A 17031-nucleotide genomic window follows, 5' to 3' on the forward strand; every position below is an offset into this window, starting at 1 on the left:
AAAAGTGTTGATATTGACAGTTAGTCACGCTACAGCTTTACTTACCGTGTCTATAATCCAAGTTTCGCAGGCATGTTTATAATTTACAGTAAAATTGCGATGTAATTCAATTGAGAGACGTTGTTGTACTTGTCCTTAGTTGTATACCGTGACACCTGTGCAATTAAAACTACGTCACCTCGCAACTAAGAAACACTCGCAAATAATTTTACTATGCCATGGAACATTCCTCTGGATCCATGACGTAAGCAACCGAAATACAATCTCTCTGAGCGATAACACAAGTGTAACCGAAGCTTGTATAGTACAGTTTCATTGTTACGGGTACGACTTGCGCTGACCATTGTATTTAGAATTAAGTCTGATTACCGCCGCAAACGTAAACGCGCGTAACTACAATGAAATGACGAGGCAAAACCGCGGAAAATGTCAATTATAGTTTACAAGTGTTATTGTGAAATTATTTCCGTAAATACGACAGAAAATCGCATCCAACAAAGTACCAGATGCAAATACGAACGTAATAGATCTATTACATTGTAATTCTGCGTAAGAGCTTTTTCTGTTACGAATTTTATTATTCCACATCCGGCAATTTTATAATTTGCTCGCGTGAAAATTTCATGAAATTGTTTTTATTACAATAATGGGTACCAAACGATTCTCTTGATCATAATAAATAAGTACAAAATACCTAACAAAATCAGCCTGCTTGACAAGATAACAATGTTAAATAATGCATCATGGTCAACTTTTCGTGTATTTAACTGTCACAGGTTATAGCTAAATATCTGTGTCTGTGTTCTGAAGTATTGTGGTCGAAATAGTAGGGACTGTTAATAGTCCTTTGTTGCTAATTCTAAATCCATTGAACAAGTTTGTTTTGATAATTATTCATTCATACATTGATATTATTTTTTCCTTTTCGAATGTATGTATGTGCATTTCTTTTTCACGCTGTACAGCCCAAACGGCTTGACAGATTTTGGCATATGACATGTCGTTAGACATTCTATTGCGTTTAGGGTTACCATTCTGAAATTTTGATGCTCCGGACAAAAAGCTTGACCTTTGCAAGTAAGTCCAGACTTTTTAATAACACAATAAAATTATAAATCTCGCACTCTCGGCAAGCGCCCGGTCAACATAATTTTTGTCGTAAGTCGAGTTTTATTCTTGCAACATTTTTCTTTGTAACTATTCAAATCCATCTAAAAAGACCACGAGACCCTTTGTAAGGGTAAAGGGGTGAAAACACGAGATTTCTTTTATTATTTATTTATAATAATGATGCTATCATCATCCTTCAACCGTCATGTGTGCCATTACTGGGCACGGATCTTCTTTCACGGGAGAGGGTTTAGGTCGTCGTCCGCCACGCTAGACCAAAAGGATTTGTGAACCTTTTTCGATTTACAGGTTGTGATTTTATTTTGTACGTTTTAGGAAAATTTGCGGTATGATTATACAATCATAATTATACTTCAATATAAGTAAACAAACTTCTTCTTTCTAATCTTTTGTGTATTTTTATTCTCGTAATAATATTTTATTGTCCTATTTGAGTAATAACCTCGTGACGTAACATTATCTTACGTACCTAATGGCCATTCAAAATTTTGCGTTAAAACAATTTATTATCAACAAAGAGCCGCGTAATTGATTAGGCAACTTCTGTCGCAACTCTCAAGTTAATTCTTTGAGAACAAAAGAAGATAACTTACTGTAGGAAGTAATTGTTTTAATCACTGTAATTTCTATGAAATGAGCGAGAAAATGTAGTTGCACCAAATTCGTCTCTAAAATATCACCAATGTTCGTTTATAATAACCAGAGATGAGCAAGCGCCCGGGTAACCCATTGAAGCCCAAAATCGAGGACAAAAACTATTTACAACTAAATATTTGTTTTCAATCGAGTTTTATTAAAATTGAATGATATTATTATAACATTTTTTTGCTTTCTGATCTAGAAGATTCGATTTGCCTTTGTACTGACTGGATTTGAAAATCGTTAGATCGTAAGCACTATAATCGATTTTCATAAAAATAGAATCGTAATGTGCATCCTTAGTAGTGAGAATCCACAGGATCGCAATGTAGTTATTGTGTGGAGTTGTCTCTTTTTTAACCGATTTAAAAAAAAATGTTACGCGATAACTCCGACATTTGTAAACCAATTTTAATTATTTTTTTTTTGTTACAAAGAGGATACCTCAGCAGTGGTCCCCTTTTAAATTTGAAGAAAATATTCGTCTCGAAAATAGACCTCTGAGGGTGGCAAACTAGGGAATGAAAAACGATTCGGCAAATATCATAACTCTGATTAGACAAACGGGAAAATTAAATGTTGTACAAACTACTTTTTTAACTGATTTCAAAAAATGATGAATTCTCTATTCGACAGTACTTTTTTTGTGCATGTTACGCGATTACTCCGGCTCCTCCGGATTTGTGAACAGATTTTGATGATTCTTTTTTTGTTAGTGCCATTTAAATTTAAAGAGGATATTCCTTCTCTAAGCCACCCTTAGAGGTGGAATATTTTCTACAAACTAGGGTATGGATCCGGTTTAGCGCACTTTTCGGTAACAGATTTCAATTAAACTTGGCAAATAGATATAATTCCACCAATTTTTGAGGTCGGTACTCTGTGCTGAAATTATCGTCTAAATAAAATTTTTTACATTGAAGTTTGCAATAAGTATGGAATTGTACTAAATCCCGTATTCGCCATTTCTATATACTTTTAATATTTGCATTGTAACATTTACGGGAATAAACGCGTTTAATAGGTTTTTTTTTTACACCTTCCTATTTTCCGGACGTTTCGTGGTCATATGCTGACTGGTGACGCGGTGTTATATCTCCATCTCGGCGGTGAAATCCTCATCCATTCGCGCTGCATTTTTAAAATCACCGTTTTTGGGCAGAAATGGTTTCAGAACCGGGGGTACGGGTAAAAATCCTGTTAAAACCCGGGCAGGTTGATTGGATTTTAACCCAGTGCCCGTCTCTGATGATGACTATGTACTGAAGTTCTTTTTTCTTTTTTATAATACTTAGTTATGGGTCGAAATAGTCATGGTGACAGTACTTCACTGCTAAAAAAACAGAATATTTCAATCGTTTAATAAATTTTACTTTTTGCCGTAAGCTCATGATGAGGAAACTCCAAAACAAAACTGAATAACGTAAAACTTTTACAATTAAACACTGAATAAATACAAAATATCTAGTCAATATTGTATTGTTGCAAAATAATGCGCATGCGTAGTCACGTATGTGATTGCACATAAACTATTGCCTGCGACTTCGTCTTTCGTAAGATTCGTAATGACATTACACGTAACTTTATATAATTTACAGCTTAATTTTTTTTATGATGTCAAGTGACGGGGCGAGCAAAACCTGGTGGTAAGCGACTGGTCTATCCATTAGAATTACAATGCCCCCAAAGTTTTAAAGATCTGTGGAGCACTGTTCGTCACCCTGAGACAGGAGTTGATACCAAAACGAGGTAATGCTCATACTACGGCGGTAGTAATACTCGTAGAGAAGGCAGCATTTTTTCTTGCACAAAGAACTCCACTACTAATAATGATGTTTTTATTTTTAGGAATGTCGATAACCAGGTAAGATATAAGATAAATAGATATAAATTCATTCATAAAGCATTCCACAAACAAATGATAAATTATACAAATAAAATAAAAGTAACTAGAAGGTAGAGTCAGAAGGTATCGTGCACGAACAAATAATAAATTAGGATGATGTAATGTCATAGAGACCCATAGTGGTCTCAAACTGGTAATAAGAAACAATTTGAGGAATTTACCGAGCCGATTTATTTATATCATAAATAATGACATCCTTGAACTTTGTTCTTATGTAATTTCTTGAAAAAATATTATTTTACAGGATTTGTTTTTTGTATACAAAACCATTGTTTTCTTGCCTCAAAATTTAGTATATAGCTAAGTTAGAACGTATGTCCCATCATTCTCCAAAAAAAAAGTAATGTGCGATGATGATCCTCGCATTTTTATCACGCGGTTTTTTACACTAGAAAAGGTGACAAAACTCCTTTTCGTTCGTTTTCATAATCTCTTTAAATATTATCAAAATATTTTTTTCTTAATAACTTATTAATATTAGCGTATTTTGGACTGTGTATTATATAATAAACAAACAATAATTAGCATAATTGAGTTTAAAAAAATACATAAATTTTATTGAAACATTACATAATGCGACAAAACATATTTGAAATACTGTTTATGACAATTTTGAGTTACTCCGAAACGCCCTGAAAACAGTTACGTCTTCAAGCTATTTTTTTCTTAAATAATAGTGTTGTAAGCAATTAATCGCCGAATTTTACCGAGTCACTTCGATTTCTTGGAAAAAATATTGACTTATGTATTTGTTTTATTGATGAACATACTTATTTACACTAAATTCTCGTAATAAACAATTTATGAATAAAATAAAATCAAAATTAAAAGAATACGATACAATTCATTGGAATGCGGGACAATTTTACGAAAATAAGAGGAATTGCTACAGAATTGTAAGGAATTCTGTAAATGAATTGCTTTTAACAGAATTCCACGATTTGGCCTTTTTTGGCCCTCTGAACAACAATGGACCAAAAAATAATCTAAACAATCACAAACTCTTAAAATTTTGAATCGATTTCTCGTGAAAATCGTATAATGTAATTAGCGATATGATTAGTCCACATCCCTATTCGCGACACGATGACAAGTGTCTTTGGCCTCTTATTTGGTGACGACTGTAATGCTTTTAAGTATTACTTAAAGTCGTGATAGACTAATTGTTTGACCTATCAACAGAGGGTCGTGGGTTCCAATACGGGCTTCCACCTCTAGCTTTTCGGTATTTATGTGTGAAGTTTGCGGTGAAACGAAATATGACGAAAACCTGCGTACATCAAAGCAATTTACGACAATTTAATCCACCTGGAAAGTACTACCCAAGGCCTCTCTAAGAGTGGTTACACACGGCGATTTTAAGCAACATAAAGATAGAAAATTAACGACTGCATCGCAACTGTATCGCGTTTGCATCGTTGATAAAAATCGGAGTGTGTAACCGCTCTAAGTGGGACTATAGACAGAATAGAGAAGTAGTAATAATATTAATAGTTCGGTATCAATAGTTCCGAGGAAAATGCTGTTCTTTTGAGTTGAGTTCAGTGAGTTGTTTGGATTTAATTTTGAAAATAGTAATCTGTACACTGTGGCGAAGTCAGATTTGAAGAGTGACGTTTTACTTTTACTAACACCGTGTATCTCGTTCACTTGACTACTAATTTGATAAGCCTTACACGGGTAACAAAATAAATGACTCATCGACGATAATAATGCTTAACAAGCAAGCATAAATTAATCCTGAGGTAATATATAATATAATAAATACCGTTGATTCAGCTACTTTCTGATTATGGCTACAATGCAATATAAATTTCACAATAATTAATGTATCCATGCACTTTTAAGTGGAAACTTGACAATTTTTTTCGTATCTAAATACCGTATATTGTTTAACTGACTTCAAAAACGGGAGGTTCTCAATTCCGACTCTATGTTTTTTTTGTATGTATGATACGCGATAACTCCGATATTTGTGAACCGATTTTCATGATTATTTATTATTATATTTGTTGGAATTAGGATACCTCCATAGTGGTCCCATTTATTTTTAAACAATATCATCCACCTCTAAGAGTGGCTGTTCACGCATGAAGATTCATTTTTATAAATAGCGCCTAAATTTGACTATAAGGAGCAATTATTTTAATGGTTGATTTTGCTATACTCCAATTCAAGGCGTTTTTCTCTCTCAATATACTTTGAGTAGAGAGAATCGATTTTTATTGTCTCCTGTGTCAAGTCCTGTATAGTGGCGAACTAGGGGATGAATCCGGGTTTGCGCACTTTCCGGTAACCGATTTCAATAAAACTTGGCAATGAATTGTAATTCCACGTACTTTTGAGGTCGGTTTTTTTTATGATTGTTTTAGTACTCTGTATTGAGAATAATTTTTTTTTTATCAAACAAAGTATCAAGGCAGACTCACCGACAGGTTTGCTTGAAACAAGAGTGATAAGATCCTAAAGTAATTCTAACTTTATATAGGAAAAAACCGATCTCAAAAGTTTGCTTGCTGTGTACGTTACATATGTTTGCCATGTTTTATTGAAATCGGTTAACGGCAAATGTACAAAATCTAATAAACCTGTTTCATCCCGAGAATCTTGCCGCCTCTATACTCGTAAATCTGTGTACCTGTAGACGCATTATTTTTTTCTTGGTTGACAATTTTGCAAAGCCATTATAAATTTCTCCGTACAAAGTCAAAATCTTTATTTGTTTCTCTAAAACAATCAAGTTTTCACACACATAGAGTTTCTTACTAATATTTTTCACTATATCGGCGTTTACATACAAAACAATTAAAATGAATTTCTTTCAATATAACTTAATCTAATACAATGCAAGTAAAACAAATGTAAATAAAGCTTTTATAGCATTGAAGTAAGCATTGACAAGGGAACCTAAATTATATAATCTTCATAAAGCTATACATTTTATTATTAGAACTAAGTAAATGTGTATTTTAGGCATCTTTCTGGGCAAATTTCTTTATATTACAGCTTAAAAACGATTTTCAATATTTAACATTAAAATTATTAGTTAATGGTTATATAAAAATAATTATGAAACAAGTTGCAGCAAGCCCTCTGTTTCATTGTAAGTTTTATTCAGAATTTGACGGTATTGAAACGATATGGTATGATAGAATGCTGATGTTTATTGGAACAGAAGAAAAATAGTTAAGGACGTCATTACTCGTCTTATCACACAAAGAAATCAGCTCAGTGTTCCACGAATTGTTCCTAAGATTAGGAATTATCAGTTTGTGACCTCGTGATCAAAGAAATAATAAACTAGAAGTGGTTATCACCGGATTTGTGATCGAACAAATAACAAATGAAAGCTCGAACAAATAATAAGTAGAATAGAATTATTCTACGGACCATGATCCATAGTAATGTTAATAATACAGGAAATTTTTCTTACGTTCTATGATTAGTACAATACAAAATTACTTAAGTCTAGAGAAATGCCACTAGACCACTACCCTATTACGTGTAGTTGCACATAAAGTAGTTGATAGGGGCAGTCCAGGCTGTTGGCAACAACGGCTAAGGCACTCATTATGAGTGAGGCAGCCTTCTTGCGCATAATGGCATGAAAGCCATCTGTGTGCGCCTCCTTGATCATGCCGCCCGGAGTGTTACATTGCACCCTTAATGTATTCAGGGTTGTCTGCGTATACTCCACCCACAGACTGCTTGTGTAAAAGTTTTGGCAATAGAACAAATAAATATGAAATTATTGTCGGGCAACACAGAGCATTACTGCGTTCCGGTTTTGAAGGGTAAGAGTGCTGGTGAAATTACAAGGCACACGGGACTTGTCAACTTGTTGCTTGTGGAAAGTTTCAGGGTGACGGGGGCGTAGTGACAGTGCCCCTCAGAACTTTGTGATTTAAAACTCTGAGTGGTACTGCAACTGTTATGGACAGGCGTGTCGCTTAGCACCAGGCGTACGACTTGTTCGTCCCGTCACAGGATATTATTAAAAAAAATCTAATTTTAAGAAAATATTCCACTTCCGAAGATGGCAAATTAAGAGATGAATTCGGTTTATTGGATTTCAGCATCTTTTCATTATCCGCTTTCAATGAAACTTGGCAAATAAATGTAATTCCACAAACTTGAGGTAGGTCAAGTAATCGCGTAACATGCAGAAAAAATGCAGTCAAATTGAGAACCTCCTTTTTGTCAAATTGCTTAAAAAAGTAATAAGTAAGGAGATTGTCACAGGGCCCGCTTGTGATAAAAAAAATCGAATGCTCTTAATGACGTTCGTAAGTAAGTAACCGTTCAAATTTCAAAGCACAATACACGCAAACTCGTAAAAGGCAAAATGACCACACAGCACCAACAATTCGATTTCGTCACAATAGGGTCGCGGCGATTCCAACCATTATTTGCTGGATTTACGTAAGTACTGTTGCGCGCCCTTGAAGTTATCAACTAAACCGGTTGCTATTAACTTTATGCAATATTAAAATTTTGCACAAAAGGCCTACTTAACTCTTGCACTACATAGTATAGACACGAAGGGAAAATACTTTTAACATTGTAGATAGAACATTTTGCTTTATGGAGACATTGTTTTATTTTTAAAAGACTGGCTAAAAAAGAATAAATGTTACCGAATTATTTTAGTTTTTTTTTGTTTGTTTAGGTATGTTACGAGATTACGCCAATATCTGTGAACCGATTTTGATGATTCGTTATTTTGTTGTGAAGAGGTAACTCTATAGTTATTCCATTCAAACTTATAGAAAATGTTCCACATCAATTTAAAGGATCACCGTCCAATTATGCTATTTATACTTTATGCAATGAAGAAACGAACTATCTACGGTATTCGCAATTAATTCTTTAACATGTTCAAACTGTGTATGTAAATGTCGCGTCACGGTTACTTTTTAATTCTGTTTACTTTATTGCGCAGTCGCATTCATCATTCACATTACGACTTTTACTCCAAATAATTCAATACACCCTAACTTTCAAATTTTCTACGCATCGTGTCATGCCTTTTTTTCTTTTTTTTTTTACGTTCGGAAATCCTCATGGCTACTCTCCGCCCGAGAAAGCGAGGGTTATGTCGAACTCATACTACCGTCTAAAACCTGACTGTGTTTCCATCCCGTCACTTACCGGTGGGAACGGGGTAACGCAATTGTACACTACCACGAACCCACCAGTGACCGCCGTCTCCCTCCACTTCCTACGTCGATGACGTACCGAAACGCAATGCACGTCATCCAGTCTCGAGGTCCTGACGCCGTTCGAGCGCCGAAAGTCATCGCATCCAATACCCAAAGGCTGTCTCTATGAGCCCAATCCTCCAGAGACGGATCGGATGGGAGAACACATCGTCTTCCCTCAACCGTTCCGCCGACTCTCTCGCTCTTAACGTCGATCGGAAAAGATAAAAAATACTTTCCACACCCAATTCCACACCATAGTCTTGACTGTATAACCACGGAAATAATATTGGATATTTCTTCGCCCCATGCTGGACATTCGGCTAGTGTATAATTCGCCGTGAGTTCACAGTGATGACACTCGGCAGTTGGCTTCCTTCCGGCGGTGGTGACCTTGCGTATGTGCCTACCGAAGCAATCATTGTGTCACCCTATCTTGACTCTACTAATTTGACTAACTAAAACCAAGACGTGCAAAGACATACACAGAGTTAATTTACCTAAACTTCAAGGAATACAAATAGAGTGGAAGATACCTCCGCCTGCAGTCCAGAATTTATTAAATATGAAAAGAAACAAATTTTAAACTAAACGGCTATTTTTATTCTTTTCAATTCTAAATACCTTAATAAAGTAATTGCCAGTTACATATGAAAAATGTAGACTGCTCCCCAATTAAAACCACCAGCAGCACAAAATTTTAAATTTTAAGTTAAATAAATAAAAATAAAAAAGTAACTTTACACGCTTTTGAGCAGCTAGATATGTAGGTGAAGACTGAAAACCAACATTTTTTTTTATTTGGCTCAACTACAGAACACAAACTAAAAACTTAACCATAACAGGTAGATACATAAAAAATGTAACTAAATTTGCTTTCATTTTACAGCTACGCACAATAAATTTTATTTATTTATTTAGGTACTCCAGCACATCAAGCTATACATTGACGTATCTTGTTGTGAGTACGTATTACACATTCCTAAAATACTTAAATAATTATTTTAATTTCTAATACATATCTCATTAAGGAGTACACAACATTCATAAATTATTTGTCATATTAGATTAGTAAATGATTTAAATTTGAATTTAATTATTGTTTTAGTAGCCATAATATGAGCAACGCCTTGTGCACTTCACGCAACTGTATTTTGTGTTAGCTTTTAATTATTGACATTTCTGTGTTTTGTGGAGAGATAAATGTCTTTTTATTTATTTTATTCACAAAATAAAGTAATTTCGGTGAAATGTTCACCGTGTAAGTGCGATAAAGACACTTTCTTTTATTAAATATATAAAAGACATTATCTTTCAATCTTGTCACCCATACATAGAGCTTTTTCTGACCAGCACAAGCAAATACCGCATTTAATGAGTGTGATAACTCTCTAATAAATAATTTTGGCATTAATTTATAATCAACTCTCTAAAACTACTTTTCCAATATACTAAGTGACACCGACGATTTGAATATTTAATAAAGTAGTAATACGCAATTAAAATAGCCACTACAGTGTGACGTCACAAATAGCTAATACCGTTAATTTATACAGAGTTCTAAATGGCTGTAATTTCTTTATTTTTCAACAAATTATAATTATGTCATCTGTAACATTTAACCACACATTTAAGTTTATTTTTATATGTCAATGAAAAACTTTTCGCATACAATACTTATCAGGTACCCTATTATCTATATATGTTACAGTTCGTATATTGCAGAGGTTCTCAAACTTTTTTATCGCGTAGGCCACGTGCCAATTTTTTCTGTTTCGCGTAGACCTACTACCCCTACTTTTGTAATTAGAATTTTTCACCAATTCTTTTTTTCTTTTTGACTTACAACTCTCCTGGTCGAAAGTGCTGATGAAGTTGACGATTGCATGCACATCGAAATATTATTCACTCTCGCCTTCAAAAGGCCCAAGTTAGTCATTCAGGATATAAATCGGCAAGCAGGGAATTCCACTCTTTAGCCGTTCACTATATAAATATGTATGTAAACCCCTGAATATCCACAACATCCCACGTCTTGTCCCCAACAATAGAAATTCAAATGTGTTATTGACAGTTTGTCACTTTGACAAGTTTGACTTTAGAAGACGGTCAAGTTGAAGACTGAGCTGGTCACGTCTGCCACACGCCGAGCGAGCTGTGGGCCAACCAAGGAGAGCAAGCCTCACAACTCAAAAAAGGAGACGCAGTGGGCCACGCCGGCGATGGCGAGATGATTTAAACTCCTTTTTAAAGGACTGACCAGATGTTACCCAAGGCCGGGATCAATGGGAAAACTTTTACACATTATATTTTCTATGTTGTCTCGGGTCTGGGTGTTTGTGGTACCGTTGTTGTTTCTGATTTCCATAATTCAAGTGCTTCAGTTACTTACTTTGGGATCAGAGCGACGTATGTGATGTTGTCTATTATTTATATATTTATACATTTACATAACCGTATATTGCGCCACATCTTGTTATTCCGTTACACCATACGTAATTTTTTTTTTTTTTTTTTTTTTTTTTTTATGACATTTATGTCTATTTTAAAAAGTATTATGAAATAGGGAATTGTACGTGTGTTGTCTATCCTACCTTTTTAAATGCAATCACAGTCTCATTCACGTCCTTGTTTGCCGGGGGGTCGATATAGACCAGTTTGAGAACCATCGGTACATTGAAATCAAATAACAAATAACAAAAACTGTGTCTTATTTGTTAATGCAAATGGAGCATTGCGACAGTCGCACTCTCACTTGCGACAAATGACCTCACCAACTGTGGGTAATATGATAGACCCTATTTACTATTGTGTACAAACATCTGTGTGAAAAAAAACGCCGCATCTATTATTTATTAGTGTTGTGGTGTTAAAAAAATGTTGCAACGTAACAAGTGGATAATGTGACAAGCATAATTATTAACTCAGGATTTATGTCTCTGTTTGTTTACTTATTCGCAAACTCTCAAACTAGAATTGAATATTTAAAATTAATGGCAAAATCCTGTCTATAAAACAACTCGCGGAGTTCGATGCTGAAAAAAGGTTTAAATAAACAGCTCCTAAATCCAGTATTAAATGGGTATCCTCTGAGACGTCACTCCTCTCATAATGCTCACACACAAAACCAACGATATCATTTTTTTATTTCATATGTAAAATTATATCTGTTATGAATTTAATTATTTCACATACGGCATTTTTTAATGCACTACCCACGTGAAAATTGGACGCTGAGAAAAGATTGTTTTAAATACAATAGTGCCTGCCAAACGGTTTAAAAATATTAAAATATCTCTCTTAATCATAATAAATGCGAAAGAACTTCCTAACGAAATATGCCTGCTTGACAAGATAATAAAAAGGGCATAATGTTTGACTTTTAGTGTCGTGATGTGTCGGTTTTCTATCGGATACATTTCCAGGAGCGTGCGCAGGAACTATTCGATTTAGTTCCAGCCTCACCGTTCCTCCTTCGATCCGAAACACTCCATCCTTATGTCGTTGATATACCACCCATTCATACTAAGCGCTTTGCTTCCTCCTTCCTGATGCGTACCGCAAAGGAATAGAATACTCTACCGGCTGTGATGTTTCCCGCAAAATACAATTAGGGACTATTCAAGGCTAGAGTGTATAGACATTTTTTAGGCAAACGTGTAAGCGTGTGTCTATTGTCATGTAGAAAAATATTCTTAACAATCACAAGCAAAATATCAATGAAGTCTAAACTCAAATAACCTTTATTCCCGTCACTTTGAACTCATTCATAAGGCAGATTCACCTGAGAAGAATGAGTAAGAAACTCAGGAGTGTTCTCTTTGCAAAGCAGTGTCTTATAGAGTTACCACACAGGGAAGGTCTAGTTTCAAGGTCTCTCGTATTAATAGACTCATCATCAGCGTCTTGAACGCTACCTTCTCAAGTAACTAAGACCTTGCATTTGACTGATAAATATTGACAACTCTCAAATTATGTATAATAATTTTGTAGAGATCTTTATAATTGCAAAAATCATAACTTTGAAAGGATCCATTTTCTCTTCCATACAACTTGGGTCCAAAGATGTGCCTATTACATAGTTTTGAATAAAAAATTACGGCGAATTCATAAAACAAAATATAATTTCTGCATCACTTGTACCGCTCAAAATTGTCGTTCGAACATATAAATGACTGGCTACACAATAATTATAAATAGCAATTAGCAATGGGACGAGTTGTATTTTTTCAACTCGAGTTGACGTAACTGCGAGTCGCGAGTAGTACTTGAACCGACGATTCGACGATGAAGTACTCGGCTCGGAAGGGCAGGTCCGAAACGAAACGAAAAAGTAACTCGAATTGACTCGTTGTGAGAATAACTCGAATTGATCGAGTTAAATAACTCGACTCGCCCATCGCTAATGGCAATGTCTATGCTTCGAATAATAGGAATCGTGATAACAGGATTATTTAAACATTAGATCTAACCGTCTTATAAAAATATCCAACAATTCTCTTATAATTTTAATACTTTAATTACTCAATACGAACCTATTATTATATTCTTAAAATATAATGTAGATGGGCTAAACACTATGTCATAAGCTGTTATGTCCAATCAAGTGCCGAATTTGAAATATATTTTACGATCGTACTTAATAGAGACAGTGTTGAAAATTAGGTGAAGATTGGTCAATGTTAGCGCCGGGCAAACAGGCGCGGGCGCCGCGGAAATTGGCCCAGATAGTGCGTCGCGCATAAAATTGCGGGCACGAGAAAGTGTACCTTCACGCCACTGGCACATCGTCGCCGGAGCCGGTTTTACGCTCGTTGCTTGTATTAGACACGGATAACAATTCTATTATTAACGCAGTAAGGTGCTGTTTTTCCAAAAATGCCTATAATTGATACGCAATGTAACGATTTTCGTTTTAGAACTCCATTCCAGTGGTGTCACTTTATCTCATTGCTGGATTTTTTAACAAGCAACCGTGATAATTAGAGAATTCCAGGACTATACCCAGAATACTCAGACCATAAAAAATTTGCCACAAAGCTGTCGAGGTTTAAAACCAGGCGTTAGGCTGTAATCCGAGCTGCTGTATGTCTATGCTAATATTATACAGGACAGAGATAAGCGTGGTTTAGATTGAAGATCTCGAACGATTTGTGCTATGGATGCTATATTTTGAATCCCGGTAGAACCAATTTGGAGAATGAACTTTTCTTTCGGTTCTTGATATGAGTGTTCTGGATAGTTTTTTACATATGTAACACCAAGTGACACGCTTATCCACTCAGAGCTTTAAATAGAATGATTATAGGAGCATTGCCATTGCGCCCGTCACCCTGAGACATAAGTTGACAAGTCCCATGTGCCTGTCAAATAGTGTCCCTTAGTGAATTCTTTTGCTCTGGTATTCATACTACAGGGAGTTACTTATGGTGAGGGCCAGTAATTGATGTGGTTGTCGAAAAAAACATCAGTTAACTTATACCAAAACAAAGCAAACTTTATTGGTAGGTATAACATAATGTTAGTGGTTTACTTTACACAAATACTTCTAGTTAGAGCTATCTTATCTGCGGCTGCACGAATGGAGGTCACAGTAGAGACAATGAGAAGAATTATTTCCATATCGTTCACATCCCTGGTGACTTCTAAGTAATCTAGTCTTTGTTTTGCTGAGAAACACCGTGTCCGGGTTGTTCAAGCGTGTACGTTTACTTTGTTGTATATACATATTTTTTTATTTAGTTTAATGCTTATTTTTATAGAAAGAAGTCCTTTTATTTAACATTCAGTTAATATTCGGTGTAGTGTGCAAATAGGTTCATTGGTTTTCTTAATACTAGATGGCGTTCGTAACGTTTTAGGATATTCTGAATCGCGCTAATTGGTATTTCTCGAGCTCAAAGATTTTGTGCTTATAAGAGCTTTTAGCTCGTGTCCAACTTCCAAATATCAGATTCAAAAAACAAATTCTTCATCCGGTTCTCTGTAAGGCCTTACACCACTTTTGGAATACAAATGTCCAGCTCCATATCTTTCTACATTGGTTTTGATTATAGCGACCCTCCCTACCGACCCTTAGGGTAGACAAGACGGGCACTATAACCTGTGCGCGCACCGGAATCTTATAAGTTCAGGTTCTGACTCCAGATCAGCCAGGGTATAGGGTTGTCACAGACCTCTGTCACTTGACTCCATCCGGTTCTCGAGAGGCTAGTGCCTCGGGTAAGCCGCCCCGGATCCCGGGTGCACATATCCTCCCTATTTCCCAGATAAGATATGGAGCTGTAGGCACGTTCACTTCCCGTTGCGCATTGCACACAGCAAAACACAGAAAAACGACGATTCTCCAGTTCTCAATACCCTAAGCTGCTGGAGAGACCGGAGGATATCTAATTTATCCTCTAGTAGCTCTCCGGGCTAGTGTCGGTCCGAGTGTCATTGCTGTAACGGGCAACTCACCGTTACTAAGACGCACTAGCTGCATACGAGACAGACGTCCCAGCCACATGCTACCGGGACAAATAAACATGCCCGTCTCTACAACTCACCACAAACCCCAGCGAGTCCATACCCAAGTCCAGATCCACCAGAGACGCCCGTGAAGCGTATCACTGGAGGAAGGCTTGGCCCGGACGCCCGCTGTACCCTGGTCTTACCGTCGAGCCTTTAGTCTCTCCGGAATACCCTATCTCATGGGTCGGTAGATAGGGACAAATGTAGACGAGCTTGTGCAGAAAACCCGACATCGCTTCGGAGTGACGTGAGTGGTCTCGAGCGACTGCGAGTTGTGCCAACCCACGCCAAACGAACTATATACAGGTTGGCGCTTGCCTTCACTCGGCCAGTTAGGCGAGCGACACCAAACGATGGCAAGGAAGGCAAATAGCCTGTACGTTGGTATGGCTTTCGCTCGCCTTTAAGTTCGGCCAACATGTAATGCAGGCTTAACATTTTTCTCCCACAAATCCTACATCAGAACAGCGCCAAAATAGTACACTTGACCACAAGAAATTTGACCCTAAGCGTTCATGTTTAATTTTTTTTGTTCGGTGAATGCCTAGTTATCAGTTTCTGCTGTATTATCATTTGCCATTTATTCATTCCATTGTTATTCTTTTGACGATGAAAAAATCGATCAATTTCATTTTTACTTTAATAAATACAAGTACTCTTTGTTGCGCACAAATACAAACAAACAGGTACAATAGGCGGCCCTATTGCTAGTTAACAATCTCTTCAGTACAACCTCTTGCAACATTGGGGAGACAAAATACACTAAAAAAGTAATGATTACTACTTTTTTGTATCGTCGTCGAGGTAAACAAAGTATATACACGATTAAGTCCCGATTTAAAATCACTCAATTAGTAAATATATTTTTTTACCTAGTCATGTTACGTTAGCGACACGCCTGTCCATAACAGTTGCAGTGCCACTCAGTGCTTCACGAAGATCGAACGGACACTGCCATTGTGCCCGTCACCCTGAGACGTAAGTTAACAAGTCCCATGTGCCAATTGTCACATGTCCAATTTCACCAATAGCGAACAAAGAACAAATGCTAAACTCCTATTGCCCTGTTTGTCCTTTAAGATTCTCCGAAAATTGTAAAATGTTCTTAGAATTTGTTGATGCATGTAATATCTACACAAATTGTAGGTCAGAGGGAGTTTGGAGATTGGCTTTTGTCAAAACGTTAGTCAGGACTGCCTTTGTCATCTTTTACCCAAAAAGAAGTCGGTCTGATTTTAAACTGCTGTCAGTCTAATGAGATTGCCTTCCCTGTCTTGATTGTGGCCAGTCAGTCCGCTGATCATCCACGGCGGCTGGAGACGACAAGTAGCACAATGAGCTTTATGTCTTTTCTTCTACTAAAGATAATGTTTATAATGTTTTCAATAATAAACTAAACAATTTACTTCTCACTGAATATGAAGCAAGAGCACTAATCAGGACGCCATTACGACGAAGTTGAAGAACTTTTTATAATTTAAGTCTTAGGGTCGTATTTCCAGTGCTTGAAATCATACTCAAGTCTGCTCAAATCCTGACTTGAGCATTGAGTACAGTTCTGGAATACGACCCTAAGTTATACAAGACCCTGTGCTCACAAACATTTGCCGTACGCACGCACGCACGCACGCACGCACGCAC

At 36.3% G+C, this 17031-nt stretch overlaps 1 protein-coding gene across 1 annotated transcript in view; it reads left to right on the forward strand.

Annotated features, from left to right (window-relative positions):
* Positions 1-3455: 3455 nt before the first annotated feature.
* Positions 3456-17031, forward strand: part of LOC113238178 — a 32445-nt gene continuing 18869 nt past the window's right edge. The window contains exons 1-2 of the mRNA XM_026474942.1: positions 3456-3519; positions 3619-3634. Coding sequence (XP_026330727.1) covers positions 3621-3634 — 14 coding nt within the window. The 5' untranslated portion in view covers positions 3456-3519; positions 3619-3620. The remainder of the gene's footprint in view (positions 3520-3618; positions 3635-17031) is intronic.

This window comes from Hyposmocoma kahamanoa, unplaced genomic scaffold, assembly GCF_003589595.1.
Source record: "Hyposmocoma kahamanoa isolate Upper Pololo Valley unplaced genomic scaffold, ASM358959v1 95, whole genome shotgun sequence".
Classification (NCBI taxonomy): domain Eukaryota; kingdom Metazoa; phylum Arthropoda; class Insecta; order Lepidoptera; family Cosmopterigidae; genus Hyposmocoma; species Hyposmocoma kahamanoa.